A 20,785-nucleotide genomic window follows, 5' to 3' on the forward strand; every position below is an offset into this window, starting at 1 on the left:
TTCAACACATCTTTTTGGGAGCCTCAATAACAACAGAGAAGATTAATGCAACCTAAAATCTCTATCCATTAAATATGTCACACCTGTTGTCCTAGACAAGACACCAGCAAGGAGCACAAGGTTTAGGAAAAGGAGTCAGAAAACATCCTTGCCTCCACCTTATATTTCACCCACTACTCCACCACTTTTAGAAATGCATTTAACCCGGGAAAAACTAGCAGGGCTTGAAATGGGCTGAACATGCCCGCGGGACGTCGCTCACGACCAGGAAAATACTGATGGAAAGCCCTTCCAGGGAAGGCGGGAAAGGAGATTTTGCGCTTTCAGACAGAAAGTGAGACGCACAGGCCCTCACAAAAATAAAAATAAAATAAAATAAAATAAAATAAAAAAGGGGGGGGGAGTGAAAGATACAATATTGCTGCTGGTATAATAAAGCAATAAACTGAAAAACGATGAGGTTAAATGAGGGACATAAAGGCAGCACATTTACAATACACAGGAGGCATTTAGAATGCAGTTAATTTCTCCAATCGTGAGAGCAGGATTCTATAAGTTTCTTCCTTTACAAATTCGAACACGTCGAACAAATTGTTTTAAAACATATGCCAAAAGATATAACCTACTCATTTTTAAACGGGTATCTACTCTTTCAGAACACTTAGACTGTTTCCCACGTACCAAAAAATGACCTGTGAAAAAAACATGTAGAAAGCAGTTTATAGCCCTAAACGAAAACTTTAGCAAAATCACTTTTAAAAATTAACAGTACGACAGTTTGGCAAAACTCAGGATTTAATTCCTTCGAAACATGATTCATTCATTGCTTTGTACTTACTTTACGTGCAAGATCTTCTTGGCTATAAACCACCCAAAACACATTCCTTAGGCATAACTAGGAATTTACAGCTCCTTAGTGACGTTGTGGTGGCTCTTAAAAGAGCCTTTGGGTTTTCGGTGGTCTGAAATTTCTTTCTGCCAAAAGCTTACGCGCGCTCACCGCGGATGCGGCGGGCCAGCTGGATGTCCTTGGGCATGATGGTGACGCGCTTGGCGTGGATGGCGCACAGGTTGGTGTCCTCGAAGAGCCCCACCAGGTAGGCCTCGCTGGCCTCCTGCAGCGCCATGACGGCCGAGCTCTGGAAGCGCAGGTCGGTCTTGAAGTCCTGCGCGATCTCGCGCACCAGGCGCTGGAAGGGCAGCTTGCGGATCAGCAGCTCCGTGGACTTCTGGTAGCGCCGGATCTCGCGCAGCGCCACCGTGCCGGGCCGGTAGCGGTGCGGCTTCTTGACGCCGCCCGTGGCCGGCGCGCTCTTGCGGGCAGCCTTGGTGGCCAGCTGCTTGCGGGGCGCCTTGCCGCCCGTCGACTTCCGCGCCGTCTGCTTCGTGCGCGCCATCGCCGCAGAACACCCCGCGCTGCCCAACCGAGGACACTGAGCGGGAAGGGGGCCGCAGGGACCGCTATTTATCGCCAGGAGAGCGCTGTGATTGGCCAGCGCGAAGGGACGCAGGCTGCCATTGGACAAGGAGCATCGTTTGAAACTCCCGCGCGGCGGAGCCGATCGGGGGAAGGGAGCGGGCGGGAGCCGCCCCCGCCCTCCCCCTCTCCTCTCCACCGGAGCAGCCGCGCTCCCTTTTCTCTTATCCCTCAGCGCCGCTCTGCCGAGCGGGACTGGCCACAGCCCGCAGCGCTCTCATAGCTGCAGCCCACCGGCAGACGCGGAGTTTTCACTATATCTGCAGTGTTTTTTTCGCGGCCTCTGCCAGGGACAGCCAGGATTTTATTCCCTTGTGAAAGGCTTTTACCCAAATACAGCCTTTTCTCCGCATCCTAAGCTACCTGAGGTTCGTTAAAGCGCTCGTATTTGCTATTTTTTAATTGGCCTTTTTTTTTTATTTATTTCAATTGAGTCTCTTATATTTATATTTACTTGTAATTTCCTATTGTGTTGTCACTTAAGGATTTCTTAATTCTGCCGCGGTTCCAATCCGTCGGAGACATTAATAAAGTACACTATTACTCTATGAAATCTCTAGGAGTAATAAAATTATGTTGTTCTCTATACCATAGTGCATCTAGCGTCTAGCGCTGTAGTTTTCATTAAATATCGTCTTTCTATTACAGACTGATCCCTACTTTCCCGGGTAAACAAGCCACTTTGGATTTTGGCCAAGTCACTCTAGAATGACATCTAATATTTAAAAGGGAAAACAAACTGTCATTGTGAATGACTAGACCTAATAAATTCTCTGAAACGAATAAATAAATCTTTAATAGCTTTAAAACACTTCAGGTACTTAACAGGCTTTTATAGACCTGCAGGACTGACAAGAACAGGACAGACTAGATTCGGGATACTCTTTCTCTCTAATGTTTCAACAGCACGTTCTAACCCAGGGACTAAAACATTTCCAGGTATAAACACCACTCACCGAAATAAAATAGTGATCGACTCTTTTACTGAATATATGGGTGGCTCTTAAAAGAGCCTTTGGGTTAAAAGTGACGATCCGAAACTCCTTACTTGGAGCTGGTGTACTTGGTGACAGCCTTGGTGCCCTCGGACACGGCGTGCTTGGCCAGCTCGCCGGGCAGCAGCAGGCGCACGGCCGTCTGGATCTCCCGCGAGGTGATGGTGGAGCGCTTGTTGTAGTGCGCCAGGCGCGACGCCTCGCCCGCGATGCGCTCGAAGATGTCGTTGACGAAGGAGTTCATGATGCCCATGGCCTTGGACGAGATGCCCGTGTCGGGGTGCACCTGCTTCAGCACCTTGTACACGTAGATGGAGTAGCTCTCTTTTCTAGTCTTTCTACGTTTCTTATCCCCTTTCTTTTGAGTCTTGGTGACAGCTTTCTTGGAGCCCTTCTTGGGAGCAGGAGCGGATTTCGCTGGTTCCGGCATTTTACGAGTTTGTCTACACCTGGCTACCGCAGGAACGACGTAGATACAAAAGCAGAGCTCCCCTTATTTATAGGGGCGGTATGCAAATGAGATGACTCAACGCTGTCTTTGTCCATTGGACCGCTAGAGTCCGTGACGTAAAATCCAGTGCATCTTCCATTGGTCGACTCTCCCATCTGCATTCCTATTGGACAAATTCACAATCCCTCTCTCCACCAATTAGAAGTCCAAGTGAACCTCCGAAGGAAGGTATAAAAAGGCAGCGTTTAAGCTCACAGTGCATTTACTCGTTTTCCTAGCGTCTTTTTCTGCTTTTGCGCAGCTTTTTCGCGTACTCGGCTCTATTTTCCTGAGATTTGAGCCATGTCCGGGCGCGGGAAGCAGGGCGGCAAGGCGCGCGCCAAGGCCAAGTCGCGCTCGTCGCGGGCCGGGCTGCAGTTCCCCGTGGGCCGCGTGCACCGGCTGCTGCGCAAGGGCAACTACGCGGAGCGCGTGGGCGCCGGCGCGCCCGTGTACCTGGCGGCCGTGCTGGAGTACCTGACGGCCGAGATCCTGGAGCTGGCGGGCAACGCGGCCCGCGACAACAAGAAGACGCGCATCATCCCCCGCCACCTGCAGCTCGCCATCCGCAACGACGAGGAGCTCAACAAGCTGCTGGGCAAGGTGACGATCGCGCAGGGCGGCGTGCTGCCCAACATCCAGGCCGTGCTGCTGCCCAAGAAGACCGACAGCCACAAGGCTAAAGCCAAGTAAATCTCATCTGGCAAACAACCCAAAGGCTCTTTTCAGAGCCACCCACATCTTCCTAGAAAGAGCAGGAACGCTTGACTCTAGGAATACATGTTATATTAATACACCGGGAAACTTGAAATTTTTCGGGGTGGCATCTAAAATGTTGTGTATCTTTAGCTTTGCCTTGCTGATCTGTAGCTTGCTCCCCTCTTTATCCTAGAAGTAAAAGTACTTATGTAAGCAGGCGTTGGTTTCCCTTTTAAAAAAAAAAAATCAATAAAAGGTAGCGGCTGCGACTGATTAAATCAGTCACCTCTGTGTAGTTTAAGAAGCCATGTGGATTCTGCAAGTCTGTGCTTGCTGCCTCCCTCCCGGCGGATTCCGCGGGGTGAGGCGCCGCTGCCCCAGGGGAGGAAGGACGGGGCGGGCTCGGGGCCGCCGCCGGCCAATCCGGCCGGAACGCGCGGCTTTCAAACCGCGGGGGCTGCGGCCCCTCCCCTGCCTGCGAGCCGCGCCTGTCCCTGCGCTGGGGCTGGAGGAGGCATTCGAGTACCTTCTGCGAAGTGTGTGCGCTTTTCTGCTTTCTGTAGCTCTCTTTTTTTCTTGTTTGCTACTTCGAGCTTTTAGGCAATAGGAGGATAACTGTAAGTACTTCCCTGGGGCGCAGTCCAGGAGGGGTTCCAAAAGGTAGCATCAGGTGTTCTGAATTAAGTGAGGGGAGATGGTGAGGACAGCTGCAGAATTGGCTGGAGTGTCAGTTCGTGTAGAAGTCCTAATGAAAGTCACAAACACAGGAAGGGAGTCATGATGTACTAGTCTGGGCTTGAACTGATGCTTTAATTCTTTCTCCTTCATTCTGGCAGCATAAGTGGTACTTAAAAGTGCTCTTGGCGTTTTTCTGCAAAAGTTTCCTTTACTTATAAATCATGATTTCCTGGATACTGCTGCCTTTGGCTTCGCTGAGCTCTTCAGTACCACTTTTTTTGATTTGGTAGCCTTAGTTGTCTTTTTTGGGGCCCTTGGTTGCTACGACTGCCAGGGCCTGCTTGACTGCGGGAGCCCCTTGCACCCCGAGAAGGAGGGCACGGCCTTGGCGATGTGAAAGTTGTGGTCTTTGAAGCCGCCAGCCTCTGCCTGCCTCTTCTTGGGGTGTCAGGGGCTCATAAATCCCGGTAATACGCCAGGGATCGGGAATTGCAGGGAGGAGCTTCTCCGCCATTGCTGCCCCGAGGCGGCCGCGCTGCTGGGAGACGGCGGCGGCTCCTCGCTCCTCTTTCCTCCGAACAGGTTAATTTTTGGGGTTTTTTTTGGGGGGATTTTTTGGTTCCCACTGTAAAGAACACCGCGTCCTCTCCTTTGTTAGAATAGCTGTAGATAAATGACGCTTTAGTTTGTTTTTCGTTCAGTAATGTTTCATTCGGAAAGCCGCCCCAAGGGAAGGCAGGAATGCAGCGCCGGGAGCCTCCCAATGAGGCTGTCCAAGGGCTGGGGAGGTGTTTTCTTTGTTCTTTAAATCGTCCCTCGGGAACTGAGGCGAAGAAAACTCTGCTTTTTTGGATTTTGGTGATTCCCCCCCCCCCCTTTTTTTTTTTCTTTTTTCTTTTTTTTTTTTTCTTTTTTATTTTTTTTTCGGTGTTCTGCCTCGGGAGCCGGAGGGGTGAGTCACTGGGGCGTTGTGTTAATGGAAAATGTTTTTCAAGCAGAGGGAGATAACGTGGGAGTGCCCGGCTGAAATCTTGCTTGGAGACAAGATAAGAATCGCGGCTCTGTTTCTAAGCGGTATATAATTCTTAAACAATTTCAGGTTGAGTTGTTTTCCTTTGCTTTTTTTTTTTTTTTTTTTTTTTTTGGCGTTTTGTTTTGGTTTTTTGGTGGGTTTTTTCCAGGTTTATTATTTTGGCTTTCCCTTTCATTTCCCAATAACAGCAGAGGACTTTTGTTTTGGTTTTTTTTTTTTTTTCCCTCTGCTTTTTTTAAATCATCTCTGTTCTGCTGGAAGAAATTGCATTAGATATTAATCATCTACCATTCAGAGCTGGACTTTGAAATAGCAGTCACTGCAGGACTTTATTAGTAACCATTCTGAAATTTGAGGCTTGGATTAGGTTTATCTGTCTCAGGATTTTTTTTTTGTTTGTTTGTTTCATAATCTCAATTTTGCTATATTTGGCAAAATGACCTTGCACTGGTGTATATTTAGTAAAGCAGGAAGAGATTATGTGGGCCTGGAGAATGGAGTTGATTTGTACAAGTTTCTGATTGGGCCATTTGAAAATCCTGAAACAGAGACCTCCCGGGTTTCATTTTTACCCTTGAAAACACGGTATGAGGAGGGAGCGTTTCTTTTCAAGAGTAATGTTCATATTTCCTTCTCAGGCACTTCAGTATTTATGTTCTGCTTCTCTTGGAAATTCCTTGTTTTGGTCTTGTTGGGGTTTTTTTCCTTATTCTGCCCCTCCTCCCCCGCCGATGATGTTTTAAAAATCATTTGAAAAACACGTATTTTAGGAGTTTTCTAATAAGATATGGGTAGATTGTAATCTAGTCTGAAGTGTTTGGTTTGTTTTTCTGTAATGTTTCTCGCTAGAAACTCGTTAAACTCAATATTGCAATTAAGTTCACGATTTTCTAGCTATGTTTCCTCCTTGAGACAGGTCATGTAATGACCTGAGTTTCCTTATATACAGATTTTAAAATATCATTGCATTCTCTATGCCACTGACAGGATTATCATGATGGGTTTGAGTATATTTTTGTAAGTACAGGAGATTTGGTGAGTTCTGTATACTAAATCCTCTTTTTCGTCAGCTAAATTATGCCTGGAATGTTTTCGTACAATTATTGCATATCTGTGTTTCTCCTGACCAGTCATGCACAATTAATGTAGAAAGACAATATGTTCTACCTCGTGTAACTGCTTGTTATAAATTAACATATTTTGTGTCTGCATATCACAGTTAAATGAGTTTTTTTATATGGAAATAAAAGAGAGAAATGTATTATATTACCTCTTTGAGTATGGAACAAATGGGTATTAAAAGTGGTGGTTTTTTGAAAGCACAATATTTTATTTCATTGCAAATGTGGAATTTTCCTTCCTAAATATAGTTTCATCTATCCAGCCAATCTAAATTCTCAAAAAGGAGGAAGGCTTTAGATTTAAGAACACTGCATCACAAATGCTTTTGGTCATGAAATGAACATTTAATATCATATGACCCTGATTTACTTTTGAATTTTAAGTCCACACAAAATATATCCTTATGCTGTAAAGTACTAACTGTAACATATGTAGTGTAATCTCTCTGATTCCTTGCTCCTAAGTAAATGTTACTTAACCTGTAGTTACCCAATGGCTTTTTGTTTTTCCATAAAGCAGGGAGAGATAATGTGCAAGACAATATTTAAAAATCAAAATCCCAATGAAACTATGCTCAGTTGCAGAAATATTCAAAAGGATGCTGAGAGTAAAGTTTAAAAAAAGTGACATTAAAAAGAATATTTACAGAAAAAGTCCTTGATTAATAATTTCCTTCCAAAAATCTTATTCGTGTTGTTTTGGTTTGGTTTTTGCTGGTTTTATTTTTAGTTTTTTGTTTGTTTTATAAAAAGACTGTCTGTGTTTGATTTTTGTCTAGTGACCTTGACTGATATTGAGGACAGGATAGGAATACACTTCCAAATCCCTTGGTAGTAAGCAGTCTTCCAAAGTCTTAGAGGAAGATGCCATTTAACTTTTTTTTTTTATGAGAATTTACTTTAGGCTAGACATTTTATCAATAATGTAGGCAAGCTAGAGTGTTTACCCAGACCAAACGTGAATGGAATTAATTAATTACCTGATACCAATGCTATTCCCACAGTGCTCCAGGCTCTTCCTTGTAAAACTTAAATGAACATTTGCATCACATAGTCTATGCAAAGGTTAAGCTTTTATAGTTCTTTTATTAAATTACTTTCAAATTCCTTCACTCAAATTTTTAGTTTCCTTAGTATCTTTCTGCAGTCTTACACAGTGTACCAAAATAAAATACAGTTGGAGCATCTTACAAATCTGGTGTTATTCTATCTGAACAATTTGAATAACAACCATGAGTCATTTACTTTTCTTAAACACTTGAACCCAGACCTGCTTAGGCACCAAAAGTACTTAAAGAATAATTTACTGTTTATTTCTCTAAAATACATAGTACAAGATCAGTTTGGACTTCGGTAAACATGTAAGAAATGGACTGCTCTCCGTGCACACAGTTTTGAAGGCATTGATGCTGGCGCTCGGGAGGTCTGTGTGCGGCTGGAAGCCGATTGCAGCTTCTGCAGCTGCAGCACCGCAGCCGCAAACGGCGTCAGCGTGCGGGTCACGAACAACGCTGTGTGCGTCTGATAACCAGGGGAAAGCGCATTGCCGTGCACCGCGGCTAAACCCTCGCGTGTCTTGGCCTCCTGTGAGGTCCCTGCCATTGCCGTGTGGGTGCAGGGGGGGCTCCATCGGTCTGGGGCGCTCCCCCCAGCCCGAATCGCGGCTCGGCTCGGCTCGGCAGCCCGGCGGGGAGCGGGGCCGCAGGCGCCACCCGCCTGGGCTGCAGCAATTTCCAACCAATCCTGTCCGGGAAGCAGCTTCCCTCCCTCCCTGCTCCTCCTCCCTCTCCCTCCCCTATCCCTTCCCTTCCATCTCCCTGTGGTCGCCTTCCCTGCCGCTGCTTCCCGTCCTCCCACCAGCCCCCAGTCGTTTTCCCTTCCTTAGCCCGCAGTCAGTGGCGATGAATGCGCTGGACCGCGCCAAGATGAGTGACAGCATCCCGCTCTGGCTGCTGGTGAAACCAGCTTGTGTTTTGAATGCCTCAAGTGTTCCTTTTACCAACTGCTGCTTTGTGGGTTTTTGATTGCCGTTTATTTATAACCCTAAAAAACCCACCGCAAAACCAAAAAGCCCAAGGAGCAGTTGGGGTGCTCCAGCTTGCTCTGTTAGAAAATATTACTTTGGTTCTTCAGGCCTCAAAGCTGAGAGAGCAATGGGCCATCCTACACGATAAAATACTTGTATCAGGAGCCCCTGAACATTGCATCCTTCCCCTCCCCTTGTCCATTCCATCCTAGAAGACTCGATGCAGGTAAAGAAACAACCCTGCCATAGTAAGGAGGCCAATGCAGACAAACCTTTTTTCCTCTCCAGGTGGCATCTCTGTATCACATCTCTGAGAAATTGATTGTTTCAGGCCTCTCTGCACTCTGTGTACAATTGATATTTCTTTTCTCTTTTCAGATAGAATAGAAGGCCTCTTCCTGTAGAAGCTACAGGTTTCTCCTGTCATGGGATTCCTCTATGGCCTCACAAGTAGGTTCTGAGAGAATCATGAGAATACCAGCACAAACCAGGATGCTAGAAATTGGAAGCCCAGGGTAAAAAAAAAAATAAAAAGAACAGAAGTAGTTAAGCACTTGGAGGTTTTTTAAGGGTAGGTTTTTTGTTTGTTGTTTTGGTTTTGTGTTTTGGCCAGGTTTGGGGGGGGCAGGAAGAGTGGCATCAGCTTTTTGTTTGGGACTGGTATTTTTTGAGGAGGGGATTTATTTTATTTTGTGATGGGTTTTTTTTTTTGTTTTTTTTTTTTTTTAATGTTATGGAAAAACCAAACTTGATCCTCAGGATATGCATGTAATTAAATGGATCAGTTTATGAACTATTTACCACCAGTGTTAGGGCTTGTGCAAGCAGCTATGTAGCTTAGATTTGGTTTCTGTGAGGAGAGAGGTGGCACCAATTTCTTCTTTCCACACATCATCTTTCTGTCTTCTCTCTGATTTGAAAAAAGCTTTTAGAGTAAGGATCTATTTATTTTTAAAAAAAAACTGCCTATGGAATTTAGATAGTATTTCCTATATCAGTAAACTTTTGGTTGTAACTGATTTTATTATTATATTGGACTACAAAGTTTGATAGATTTAACCACTGACCTCCTCGGTAGTAAAGATAAGCAAGAACATCTTCAGTCAGTAGTGGTCATTGTTCTGAAGGTGTTAGTAGAAAAGACATTTTAAGCATTAAATCAGCTTTATCACTTTTCTCAGAAATTTCTTTACCTCTTGCAATAGTTTATTCATTTAGAGGCCAGAAATGTGCACACTGTGCTGGAACTATTTCACGCAATGCTACAATGGTACAAAGATACAAAATCCTGTTTTATTCTCTCTTCCTTTTCTGGTGATTCTAGACATTCAAGTAACTTTCACTGTAGTGTTTCTGAGCACTGAACACATTTGTTTTATTTATCTGTAGTCTTCAAATGTAGGAAGATTTTTTTATTAGGATCAAACTGGATGGTGCAGTAAAGATGGAAAATGGTGAGACCATTCTGAAGAGCCAGTTAGGAATCCGGCACAAGAGAAGGACAGGCAGTGAAATTGAAAACTATGGTTGAAAAAAGTAATAAATTAAAATTCTGACGTCTATTATTATTTAATGACACCCAAAACACCTAGAGAGCCCAAGATATTAATGCTATACAGGTCATGGCAAGTTCCCTGTTGCATATCAGGAAACCAAAGATTTATTTTGTTCCTCACCAAAAGGATAGTTGGATTTGCCATTTGATCACCCAAATTATTACGATCCAGAAGTCCAAGTCCATGTCTATAGGCAGTGAAATTCCCATTAGTTTGTGTGTTTGTAGACTGCTAGTTGCCAAAGGACATTGTAGGCACAAGAAGTTCATACAGAACAGAGGCATGGATAGCAATGCTTCTATTAACAATGATAGTGTTAATAAGATCAAAATTTAGTTACTATACTTACATAGAAAAATGAAGAAGAGTGAAAAATGTTATTACCTTGTAATATGTAAGCACCATAGGTAAAAACTACATATATATTTTATTTTAGCATAATTTTGAATGCTCTGTCAAGAGATGGACTCCACTGTGACTGGACAGGAGCTACCATGATCCATCTGGTGTCCTGCTTCCAGCTGGAGGAGTGCAACTCTCAGTATATTGGCTCTGGCCTGAGCACACACTGCAGGTAACTGTGTTAGCCTGGAGACTGAGGCACAGCCAGGAAGAAATCCTGCTGTGCCCTGGGGCAGACAGACAACACCACTGGGACACTCAATCCCTGACCCAGGTTCCTCAGATTAGTCCAAGTGAATGAGAATGAAAATTAGGACAAAACTGACCAAACATCAGAGAGTCTGGCAGTAATTTAGGCAGACACTATGGTGTAAAAGGGGTGATTCTCCTTTATTACGTGGGGATAACCACTGGCCATGCTGACACGGGCTTTGCAGGGATTGACAGCTTGGAGTCTCCATGTCAGTAGGCTGCACAAAGCCTTAATTTTGCTTGTGCAAAATTAACTCTCAAAAATATTTTCTTTTTCTTCTAGTGTAATTAGACAAGTTATTACAGAACTAGTCATGTTGCTCATCACTCTCGGCAAAAATCCATCTCTGTTTTTAGCAGGGCTTCTACATTTCATATGCTAGTGCTCTGGGATGCTCATCTCCCTAGGAAGATGATGCAAAAAAAGATTATTCCTTTCCCTCACAAACACTTCATCTAAATAAAGTAGCACTATCATGAGCTTTTGCTTTAGGAGATGAACCAAATCTGTATCTCCAATTTTCAGTATTTCCATCAGGACACTTTTAGCTGATTTAAAAAACATACCACAGAGACTTTCTAAGTTTTTATTAATTCTCCTAAGGATGTGAAACTACATGTGCTGGCAGGTCCACTGAGACATCAGCAACTCCTTCCACTCAGCTAACAGCTTTCCTGAAGAGAAAAGCAGATCAATAAAGAGAAAACAAATTTGAAAATCACATTAGTTCAACAGCCTCCTCAAGGGTATGGTTGTCTTTTGGGATGGACAGGAGTGTTGGGAGAAACGTCAGGTTGAGAGATTGAAAGCAGATGCAGAGGGGAAGAGAAGTGCTAAATTGCTGACACTCCTGGAGTGAGCAAAGAAGTGGAGTCATTGTCTCACTCATTCCTGCCATCCCCAACCTGTTCCTGCACTCCAGCGTGCCCTGACTGCCTGCCCACATCACGGGATGTAGCTCAGGCTCTTCCAACTAATGCTGCCCATCTGGAAAAGGTTTTGCCCATGCTTTTCTCCTATTGTCTTGATTAACAGGAAAAGATGGACGGATGGACAGATAAAAATTTGTAGTCCATATACTCACCTGTTGGTTCTGAGTAAAAAAATAATCCATGTAGATGAACCACCAGGAGTGAAGGATAAACACTGGACATTAAACATGAGACTGACTGGCCATTAAATAAAAGATGTCATATACAAGAAGTGTTATTTCAGAATTCAGATTGCTTAGAACTCTTTTTTTCTTTTCCATAACATTGAAACGTTTGAGTTCCTGTAAACAGGTTGTTTGCTCTTCCTTTTGGTTTGTCTATCTTCAGAAGTGTTCTAATACTTCAATAATATACACACTGCTACTTTATACCCACAGATGCTGGTAAGAAGTTTAGAAAAGTAACACACAAATAAAATATTCTAAATTAAAACCAAGAAAATTAAGCTATATGGTGTGGAAAAGATAATTTGTGTAAGCATTACATGGACAACCTTGAATATAGAATATTTCCTCAACCCAAGCACACTGTAATGCATTAATCCTATTCTATGTATTTGTATGCTGCTGTCATATCTACAAGGATTCTATGTAAATTTTGCCATAATAAAAATTTATTCTATATAGTCTGTGGTATTTATTCTTTGAGGTTAAGATATTGCTTAGGAGCAAATTACACTGACACCTGTTGTAGTTCTTCATAGAAGTCTGTCTTAAGAATACTTAAATAGTAATGGACCCTGGATAATGATAAAAACTTTATTATTTAGGGAGGTCTAATATAGAGAAGATCAATAAAATATGACTTAAAAGTAAGCAAAGGCTAAGTTTAATGGAAAAAATATTAACTGTACAATAAGTGCCACACAAAGAGATCTAGTGAACCAAAAATCATCAAAAAATGGATTCTAAAGGACATTGCAACTTTTTGATAAAAAAAGAATGCCACACTCACCACTGCCAAGGCAAAGCTATGTGATATCAAATACAAAGAGCAGTAATAGGCAGGGAAGAATGTGTTCTATAGTTTTACTGAGTTCTCTGTTGTGTACTATCTATGTTATAGCCCATAAATGTGGACAGCAGGGGAAAGACTGCATATAAATATTTGGGTTTAATTTACTTGAGTAACTGTAATGATAAATAATGTTCAGACAGTGATTCTAAATGTGTTGGTTTTGTCTGGGTTGGAGTGCATTTTCCTCACAGTGTATGCATGTGTGTAGGGGCTATGTTTATAATTTGTGCTGAGCACCAGGTTGATAATGAGGTGATGTTTCTGTTGTTGCTGAGCAGGGCTCACACAGAGCCAAAGCCTTTTCTGCTTTTCGTGCTGCCACAACAGGGAAAGAAGTTGGGGATGCCGGGGAGATTGTAAGAAGACAGAGCCACGACAGGTAATCCCAGCTGACCAAAGGGATGTTCCAGAGCTGAGCACTTGATGCTCAGTATATAAATAAGGCTGTGGGGAGGAAGGAGGAAGGGCAAAGCGTTTGAAGTGATGGCATTTATCTTCCCCAGTAAGCATTACAGTGATTGGGCCTCGTTCTCCCAGAGATGGCTGAACACCTGCCTGTCCATGGGAAGTGCTGAATTAATTCTTTGTTTTGGTTTGGTTTTCTTGTGTGTGAGTGCAGCTTTTGCTCTCCCTATTAAACTGTCTTCATCTCAAACCAGGAGTTTTCTTGCTTTTACCCTTTTGATTCTCTCCCCAGTCCCATTGGTGGAGGAGTGAGCAACTGCCTGCGTGGCTTTTGGTTGCTGGCTGGGCTTAGACCATGACAACTGGAATAGTTTCATCTGTCCTAAGAACATCATCAATCTTGATATGCAAAGATAAATATGTATTTCTTATACCTGTAGAACACATAACTTGATATTAATAGGTATAAACTGATGTAAACACTGGCCAGCTATCTACACATGAAAATACATATCAGGGTGGTGGCCAAGCAAAACCTGTATTAAAAAAAACACATACAAAAGGTCTACAGAGAGAGAAAGAGAACTTTTGAGAAAAGGTGATGAAAAAGGATAAAAAAAAACTAACACAGCAGTGATGGCTCAAATGCAAAAATGTGCAAAATTACCACGCAAAACCTTTTCACATTCAAGAAGCATTGCATAGTGTAGGCATCCATTGGAAAGAGGGAAAAGATGGGGAAGATCAAAGAAATTGAGAAATACCTGGGCAGAAAAAATCTCCCAAAACTGAGCACTGCACAGGTATAATTAACCAGAGGATAACCCCTGCCAAGAAAGATAGTATATAGCAACTGTATGGGACAGCAATTATTTGGTGATCCTTCCAGAATAAAGTAAAAATACCTGAAATATACATTCATAGTAAATTTAAAAGTAAAAAAAAAAAAAAAAAAAAAAAAAAAGTTAAAGTAGTGTGTGCATGCAAAGGTTGAAGGCTTTCAGGAGTCACTGCAGTAGAATGGGCTCATGGAGCCAACAGAAAACCCAGCACAAAATAGCACCTCCTGACCATGTTTAGTGTTCAAAAATTTATACATTGTGAAGAAAAGAATGACAAAATTAATGCTTTATTACCTTTCAATAAAGAATAGGATAATTAAAATGATCAAACACTTCCAAGATCTTTAAAAGTACAGATATAATATAGATTTTTTCCATGGGTAAATCACTAAGAGACATTGATCAGTTCATTCATCAGCATGCCAGTCGCATAAACACAACAAAGCCACATGATCATTAAGTCTGAGCTGTGGGACAGACAAGGCTTCCTAAAAGGCAAAAAAAAAAGTCTCCCTCAAAAAGGAAAAAAAGAAAAATCGCAGCACATTACTCCCGTTTCAGAGCTCTCGGTAGAAAAATGTGCATTTACCGTAGAAGCAGGACAGCGGCGCCCACTCTCTCTCCCCGGCCGGGCCGGGCCCCTGGTTGGGGCGCAGCTCGATGGCGGCGGTGCAGGGCGCGGGCCGGTGCAGCGCGGGAGGGACGCGGCTCTGCCGGCCCCGCCGCCGCCACTGGCCGGGCTTTGCTGCAGCCCCGCGGCCGGCGGGGCCCCGCTCCCTACCGGGGCCGGGCAGCCGGGCCGAGCGCGGCGGGCACGGCGGGACCCGGCCGGATCCGCTCCCGGGCCGAGTCGGGTTCGGCCTCCGGGGCGGGGCCGGCCCGAGCCGGGCGCGGCTCCGGCGGAGCGATGGCGCCAAAGACCCGGCCCGCGGGGGAAGGGCGCGCGAAGAGCCCGCCCCGCCCGGCCCCGGCGCAGTCCTCAACCAGGTCGGACCGCCGCCCATATACAGAGCCGAGGGGCCGTTCCCAGCGCATTGAGTTGCGAGCTTTGAGTGCAGAATCATGTCTGGCCGGGGCAAGGGCGGCAAGGGGCTCGGCAAGGGCGGCGCCAAGCGCCACCGCAAGGTGCTGCGCGACAACATCCAGGGCATCACCAAGCCGGCCATCCGCCGCCTGGCTCGGCGCGGCGGCGTCAAGCGCATCTCGGGGCTCATCTACGAGGAGACGCGCGGTGTGCTCAAGGTCTTCCTGGAGAACGTGATCCGCGACGCCGTCACCTACACGGAGCACGCCAAGAGGAAGACGGTCACGGCCATGGACGTGGTCTACGCCCTTAAGCGCCAGGGTCGCACCCTCTACGGCTTCGGCGGCTAAACTCGCTTCTTGCTACATCTTAAGCGTTTTTATAAAACACAAAGGCTCTTTTCAGAGCCACCCACAAATGTCAAAAAAGAGCTTCAAATCGCTATTCGGCGTGTGCTTTTTTCCAGTTTTCGGGTGGGAGGAAGAGGAAGGGGTTTTTTTTTCTTCAGCTTTCCTAAGGGCTTACTGTCCATCCGTGTTACGAAGGGGAGATTCGCATTCAAGTAGGTGGGAGTAACCGAATATGTACTCGAAAAACGAAACGGAGGGCGTAAAGGGTGTAGTGCTTGACAGGGAGCTATCGGAGCTCTGAGGAGATCAACGTTCGGCAAATTCCAATCCTTTATTTCCCCCATTCTCTTCCATGCGGAGCGCCACCCCATTAACTCAGGCCCTCTTTAGAAAGGGCGAGGGACGGGACAGACAGGCGAGAATAAAACAGGCGATGGATGGGTTGGTCGGGGCCAACCGCCGGTGCCGTGGCCGCTGTCGCGGCACCGGTCGAGACAGCCGAGAAGGGATCAGGGAGCTCCCGAAATGGCGGCGCTCATCTCTCGGACATTCGGTGGGCGGGACAGAGCGGGAAGAAGAAACAGCCAAGAGCACCCCTCAGCGCTCTAGGGACTGCGCACCAAAGACGCTGCGAGCCCCCCGCAGCGGGCTGATCTAAAGCCCTCCTGCCCCTCCCCGCCCTGCTTCTGAGCCTGCCTGTTCTCTAGGCACCGCTCTCGCCTACACCCACCACAGCACAGCCCCGTACACCCCGGCAGGCAGGGCTGGACACTCTGGAAGGCTCGCATTCCCCCAGGTATCCCCGAATTGCCACCACCTTGGACACTGAAGAGTGCTTGGCACGGGCTGCCCGCGCCTGCCCCACAACACAGAGACAACAGCTCTCTCCAGTGGAATTGTGGTGGCTCTTAAAAGAGCCTTTCGGTTTGAAGTACAATGGGCAGGGAACTCAGGCACGCTCGCCGCGAATGCGGCGGGCCAGCTGGATGTCCTTGGGCATGATGGTGACGCGCTTGGCGTGGATGGCGCACAGGTTGGTGTCCTCGAAGAGCCCCACCAGGTAGGCCTCGCTGGCCTCCTGCAGCGCCATGACGGCCGAGCTCTGGAAGCGCAGGTCGGTCTTGAAGTCCTGCGCGATCTCGCGCACCAGGCGCTGGAAGGGCAGCTTGCGGATCAGCAGCTCCGTGGACTTCTGGTAGCGCCGGATCTCGCGCAGCGCCACCGTGCCGGGCCGGTAGCGGTGCGGCTTCTTGACGCCGCCCGTGGCCGGCGCGCTCTTGCGGGCAGCCTTGGTGGCCAGCTGCTTGCGGGGCGCCTTGCCGCCCGTCGACTTCCGCGCCGTCTGCTTCGTGCGCGCCATCGCAACACGCCCTGCGTCCCACTCAACAGCAGCAAATGACCCGACAATAACGTAGCAGACTGCGCTCACCTCGGTTTTATATCCGAGCGCTGCCTGTTGATTGGGCGATGGAAACGGCTGTCCTCAGGGGGCTGGTTTGAAAATCCCGCGTTAACCCCTTCTTGTGTTGTGCCCTGCTCTTAAACACCTAACCCAAACCAGCCGTTTCTCTTGGTCTTCGCTTTCTTCCGAGTAGATATTGCTGCTTTTTAACCACTTGCGTAATCAATTAAATTACTCTGCCACTTGAAGTGGGTAAAAATAAAATACAATTTTCCAGCAATTACCGAGAAGATAACATGCTTCTAAACAGGTTTGCTAACATATATTTTATTCTCTATCTATACTGTTCGCTTATATTTGGTCATCCTATATTCTTATGGAAGTAGTAACAAAGGAATTGGATGCTTTGTATGCATTCCGAAACTAAAAATTTTGTGGTGGTGTCCTTTTGTTCTTGGTTTGTTTTTGTTTTTTTTTTTTTTTTTTTTGTCTTGTTTTTCTGGGGACTTTTTGGATGTTTGGATTGGATTTTATTCAGTCTCGTTTGCTTGCCTAAAATTTTGTTTTGTTCGGTGCGGGGTTTGGCCGGATTGCTCTCTTAAGGCAAATCTTTATAAGTAACAACATTTCTTAAAACGTAAAGCCAAAAGTACCATTCTGAAACATCTTAGGGAAAAAGAAATATTAGAAATAGACAGAATGCAAGTAGCACATCAACAGATGTTGATGTTTTTCTAACAAAAAGGAAACAACCCAAAAAATATTTGAAACGACTGGAGCTCTGAGCGGCTTCAGTTGTAACCCAATTAAATTCTCCGCTACTATGACCAATCAACGGCGGGGGGCGGAGCCGCGGTGCTCGATAAATGCCGCTGGAGGAAGCGCTTCGGTATTGCCTCAGTGAGGTCCGAGCGAGTCCTTTTGTGGAGATGGCGCGCACGAAGCAGACGGCGCGGAAGTCGACGGGCGGCAAGGCGCCCCGCAAGCAGCTGGCCACCAAGGCTGCCCGCAAGAGCGCGCCGGCCACGGGCGGCGTCAAGAAGCCGCACCGCTACCGGCCCGGCACGGTGGCGCTGCGCGAGATCCGGCGCTACCAGAAGTCCACGGAGCTGCTGATCCGCAAGCTGCCCTTCCAGCGCCTGGTGCGCGAGATCGCGCAGGACTTCAAGACCGACCTGCGCTTCCAGAGCTCGGCCGTCATGGCGCTGCAGGAGGCCAGCGAGGCCTACCTGGTGGGGCTCTTCGAGGACACCAACCTGTGCGCCATCCACGCCAAGCGCGTCACCATCATGCCCAAGGACATCCAGCTGGCCCGCCGCATTCGCGGCGAGCGTGCCTGAGTTCCCTGCCCATTGTACTTCAAACCGAAAGGCTCTTTTAAGAGCCACCACAATTCCACTGGAGAGAGCTGTTGTCTCTGTGTTGTGGGGCAGGCGCGGGCAGCCCGTGCCAAGCACTCTTCAGTGCCCAAGGTGGTGGCAATTCGGGGATACCTGGGGGAATGCGAGCCTTCCAGATTGTCCAGCCCTGCCTGCCGGGGTGTACGGGGCTGTGCTGTGGTGGGTGTAGGCGAGAGCGGTGCCTAGAGAACAGGCAGGCTCAGAAGCAGGGCGGGGAGGGGCGGGAGGGCTTTAGATCAGCCCGCTGCGGGGGGCTCGCAGCGTCTTTGGTGCGCAGTCCCTAGAGCGCTGAGGGGTGCTCTTGGCTGTTTCTTCTTCCCGCTCTGTCCCGCCCACCGAATGTCCGAGAGATGAGCGCCGCCATTTCGGGAGCTCCCTGTCCCCTTCCCGGCTGTCTCGACCGGTGCCGCGACAGCGGCCACGGCACCGGCGGTTGGCCCCGACCAACCCATCCATCGCCTGTTTTATTCTCGCCTGTCTGTCCCGTCCCTCGCCCTTTCTAAAGAGGGCCTGATTTAATGGGGTGGCGCTCCACATGGAAGAGAATGGGGGAAATAAAGGATTGGAATTTGCCGAACGTTGATTTCCTCAGAGCTCCGTGAGCTCCCTGTCAAGCACTACACCCTTTACGCCCTCCGTTTCGTTTCCCGAGTAAAGATTCGGTTACTCCCACCTACTTGAATGCGAATCTCACCTTCGTAACACGGATGGACAGTAAGCCCTTAGGAAAGCTGAAGAAAAAAAACCCCTTCCTCTTTTCCTCCCACCCGAAAACTGGAAAAAGGCACACGCCGAATAGCGATTTGAAGCTCTTTTTTGACATTTGTGGGTGGCTCTAAAAAGAGCCTTTGTGTTTTATAAAAGCGACAAGATGAAGCAAAAAGCGAGTTTAGCCGCCGAAGCCGTAGAGGGTGCGACCCTGGCGCTTAAGGGCGTAGACCACGTCCATGGCCGTGACCGTCTTCCTCTTGGCGTGCTCCGTGTAGGTGACGGCGTCGCGGATCACGTTCTCCAGGAAGACCTTGAGCACACCGCGCGTCTCCTCGTAGATGAGCCCCGAGATGCGCTTGACGCCGCCGCGCCGAGCCAGGCGGCGGATGGCCGGCTTGGTGATGCCCTGGATGTTGTCGCGCAGCACCTTGCGGTGGCGCTTGGCGCCGCCCTTGCCGAGCCCCTTGCCGCCCTTACCCCGACCAGACATGATTCTGCACTCAAAGCTCGCAACTCAATGCGCTGGGAACGGCCCCTCGGCTCTGTATATGGGCGGCGGTCCGACCTGGTTGAGGACTGCCGAGGGAGGCGGGGTCTCCTGCCCGGTCCCCGCCCCCTGCTCCTCTCCTCGCCGCCAGCCCTGCGCGGCTCTGCTCGTGCTTCCCGCGAGACGCGGCCGCGGCGCTTTCCCAGCTGTGTCCCTTGGACGCTCCCGGCGGCTCCGCCTCTCCTGAGCGGTTCTGGCCTCGGCCCGCGTTTCTAGTCAGGGCATCATAGAATATTCTGAGAAGTGACCCACAAGGATCATCAAGCCCGAGTCTTAAGTGGTTGGCTCATACAGCGATTGAACCGACAATACTGCTCTTTTTATTACCGGGTACTAACCGATTTAATGTCGGGTCGCATACATTGTCCCTGCTTGCCGTCAGCCCGCGCGTCCTTTTGCTTCTTTCCTGTCCCGCCCGCTGCCCCCTGTGCTGGTGACAGTTCTACGGCAGCTCCGGGTCTATGTCAGTAGCTAGAGCGGGGCCTGCGACCCCCGGCCCGCCTTTCGGGCTGCGGCGCACCTTCCTCGTCCCTCCCCGCGGGTCTGCGGCAAAATCCGACCAATGCGGGGCCTCGCTCGGCGCTCCCGCCTCCCCCCGCCGCTCTTCCGCCTCCCGCTCGCGGGGAGCCCGGCGGAACAGGCTTTCCCGGGCCGCGCTGTCTTTGTTTGCTTCGGCCATAGCGGCTTCGCGTGTTTTTTGTCTACCCAGACACTCCCACAGCTGCCCCCTCCTCCGCGGGGCACGGAGCGTTCCGCGTTTTCATTTTCGCACGCATTCATGTCGACTGCAGGTCGGTGCGAGGGGGAGCAGGGAGAAATGGTCAGTGAGGGGCTGCAGAGGGAAGCCTTTAGACCGGAGACTCCCTGGAGGCAGTCCGGAGGCGCTGTTGGAGAGCGCGGAAGGGACCGCCAGGCCCAGCCCCGCGCACAGGTCTCAGTGCTGCGCTGGCCGCAGGGCTGGGGCTCGCTCCCGGCACTGCCGGCCTCGGGAAGAAGTATCCGCTGCCGGACACTGAGATCCCGCAAGCGAAAGAAAGAATTACGGATATTACAAACAACTGTCTGTATGACAGCTGAAGAATGAACACTAGTGCAACAATTATTATTCCAATGAGGAATCCAGAATTTTTTTCTGTCTGTTTCATGCTTTTGCAGAAAACATGTCATACATGCTGCTTACAGTATGTTGGACTGTATTTGTGAAGTGATTGAATAAATATTGGCTTATAAGACTATTTCTAAATGAAATCTATTATGGTTTTAAATATTACTTGCACTGAATATATCTGATATGCCTAAGGTGCTTGCCAATTCTTCTATTATTATTATTTTATGTCTGTTACATGCCTACTGCTATAAAATTTT

General features: G+C 47.8%; 7 protein-coding genes and 1 long non-coding RNA gene across 11 annotated transcripts; 4 read left to right on the plus strand and 4 right to left on the minus strand.

Moving 5' to 3' along the window:
- Window positions 1–925: 925 nt before the first annotated feature.
- On the minus strand, window positions 926–1,449 carry LOC110483064 (histone H3). Its single transcript, XM_077783587.1, has one exon. The coding sequence runs from the start codon at window positions 1,395–1,397 to the stop codon at window positions 987–989; it is 411 nt and encodes a 136-aa protein (XP_077639713.1). The 5' UTR covers window positions 1,398–1,449; the 3' UTR covers window positions 926–986.
- Window positions 1,450–2,438: 989 nt separating this feature from the next.
- On the minus strand, window positions 2,439–2,957 carry LOC110483169 (histone H2B 8). The gene has a single exon (XM_021552854.3). It carries the CDS (start codon window positions 2,900–2,902, stop codon window positions 2,522–2,524), a length of 381 nt encoding a protein of 126 aa, XP_021408529.1. The 5' UTR covers window positions 2,903–2,957; the 3' UTR covers window positions 2,439–2,521.
- A 219-nt stretch (window positions 2,958–3,176) lies between these two features.
- Window positions 3,177–3,874, plus strand: LOC110483165 (histone H2A-IV). Its single transcript, XM_021552851.3, has one exon. It carries the CDS (start codon window positions 3,266–3,268, stop codon window positions 3,653–3,655), a length of 390 nt encoding a protein of 129 aa, XP_021408526.1. The 5' UTR covers window positions 3,177–3,265; the 3' UTR covers window positions 3,656–3,874.
- A 948-nt stretch (window positions 3,875–4,822) lies between these two features.
- LOC116184611 (uncharacterized) lies at window positions 4,823–13,394 on the plus strand. Of its 4 annotated transcripts, XR_013340030.1 has the most exons (5): window positions 4,823–4,921; window positions 8,898–8,969; window positions 10,512–10,649; window positions 13,067–13,118; window positions 13,243–13,394. It is a non-coding gene; the product is annotated as an uncharacterized LOC116184611 (long non-coding RNA). The 4 variants fall into 4 exon arrangements; XR_013340031.1 differs by lacking the exons at window positions 13,067–13,118; window positions 13,243–13,394 and adding an exon at window positions 5,338–5,413 and having other exon boundaries at window positions 4,851–4,921; window positions 10,512–12,347; XR_004149362.2 differs by lacking the exons at window positions 13,067–13,118; window positions 13,243–13,394 and having other exon boundaries at window positions 10,512–12,347.
- A 1,614-nt stretch (window positions 13,395–15,008) lies between these two features.
- LOC110483174 (histone H4) lies at window positions 15,009–15,454 on the plus strand. The gene has a single exon (XM_021552860.2). It carries the CDS (start codon window positions 15,049–15,051, stop codon window positions 15,358–15,360), a length of 312 nt encoding a protein of 103 aa, XP_021408535.1. The 5' UTR covers window positions 15,009–15,048; the 3' UTR covers window positions 15,361–15,454.
- Window positions 15,455–16,256: 802 nt separating this feature from the next.
- LOC144246276 (histone H3) lies at window positions 16,257–16,755 on the minus strand. Its single transcript, XM_077783131.1, has one exon. The coding sequence runs from the start codon at window positions 16,718–16,720 to the stop codon at window positions 16,310–16,312; it is 411 nt and encodes a 136-aa protein (XP_077639257.1). The 5' UTR covers window positions 16,721–16,755; the 3' UTR covers window positions 16,257–16,309.
- Window positions 16,756–17,668: 913 nt separating this feature from the next.
- LOC144246277 (histone H3) lies at window positions 17,669–18,155 on the plus strand. The gene has a single exon (XM_077783132.1). It carries the CDS (start codon window positions 17,692–17,694, stop codon window positions 18,100–18,102), a length of 411 nt encoding a protein of 136 aa, XP_077639258.1. The 5' UTR covers window positions 17,669–17,691; the 3' UTR covers window positions 18,103–18,155.
- An 805-nt stretch (window positions 18,156–18,960) lies between these two features.
- On the minus strand, window positions 18,961–19,402 carry LOC144246331 (histone H4). The gene has a single exon (XM_077783589.1). It carries the CDS (start codon window positions 19,361–19,363, stop codon window positions 19,052–19,054), a length of 312 nt encoding a protein of 103 aa, XP_077639715.1. The 5' UTR covers window positions 19,364–19,402; the 3' UTR covers window positions 18,961–19,051.
- Between the last annotated feature and the right edge of the window lie 1,383 nt (window positions 19,403–20,785).

Source organism: Lonchura striata, chromosome 5 (genome assembly GCF_046129695.1).
Source record: "Lonchura striata isolate bLonStr1 chromosome 5, bLonStr1.mat, whole genome shotgun sequence".
In the NCBI taxonomy this organism is placed as follows: Eukaryota; Metazoa; Chordata; class Aves; order Passeriformes; family Estrildidae; genus Lonchura; species Lonchura striata.

What these genes read in the sequence shown, in the direction of transcription:
- LOC110483064 (XM_077783587.1), bottom strand. Translation starts at nt 1,397, where the DNA reads ATGGCGCGCACGAAGCAGACGGCGCGGAAGTCGACGGGCGGCAAGGCG.
- LOC110483169 (XM_021552854.3), bottom strand. Translation starts at nt 2,902, where the DNA reads ATGCCGGAACCAGCGAAATCCGCTCCTGCTCCCAAGAAGGGCTCCAAG.
- LOC110483165 (XM_021552851.3), top strand. Translation starts at nt 3,266, where the DNA reads ATGTCCGGGCGCGGGAAGCAGGGCGGCAAGGCGCGCGCCAAGGCCAAG.
- LOC110483174 (XM_021552860.2), top strand. Translation starts at nt 15,049, where the DNA reads ATGTCTGGCCGGGGCAAGGGCGGCAAGGGGCTCGGCAAGGGCGGCGCC.
- LOC144246276 (XM_077783131.1), bottom strand. Translation starts at nt 16,720, where the DNA reads ATGGCGCGCACGAAGCAGACGGCGCGGAAGTCGACGGGCGGCAAGGCG.
- LOC144246277 (XM_077783132.1), top strand. Translation starts at nt 17,692, where the DNA reads ATGGCGCGCACGAAGCAGACGGCGCGGAAGTCGACGGGCGGCAAGGCG.
- LOC144246331 (XM_077783589.1), bottom strand. Translation starts at nt 19,363, where the DNA reads ATGTCTGGTCGGGGTAAGGGCGGCAAGGGGCTCGGCAAGGGCGGCGCC.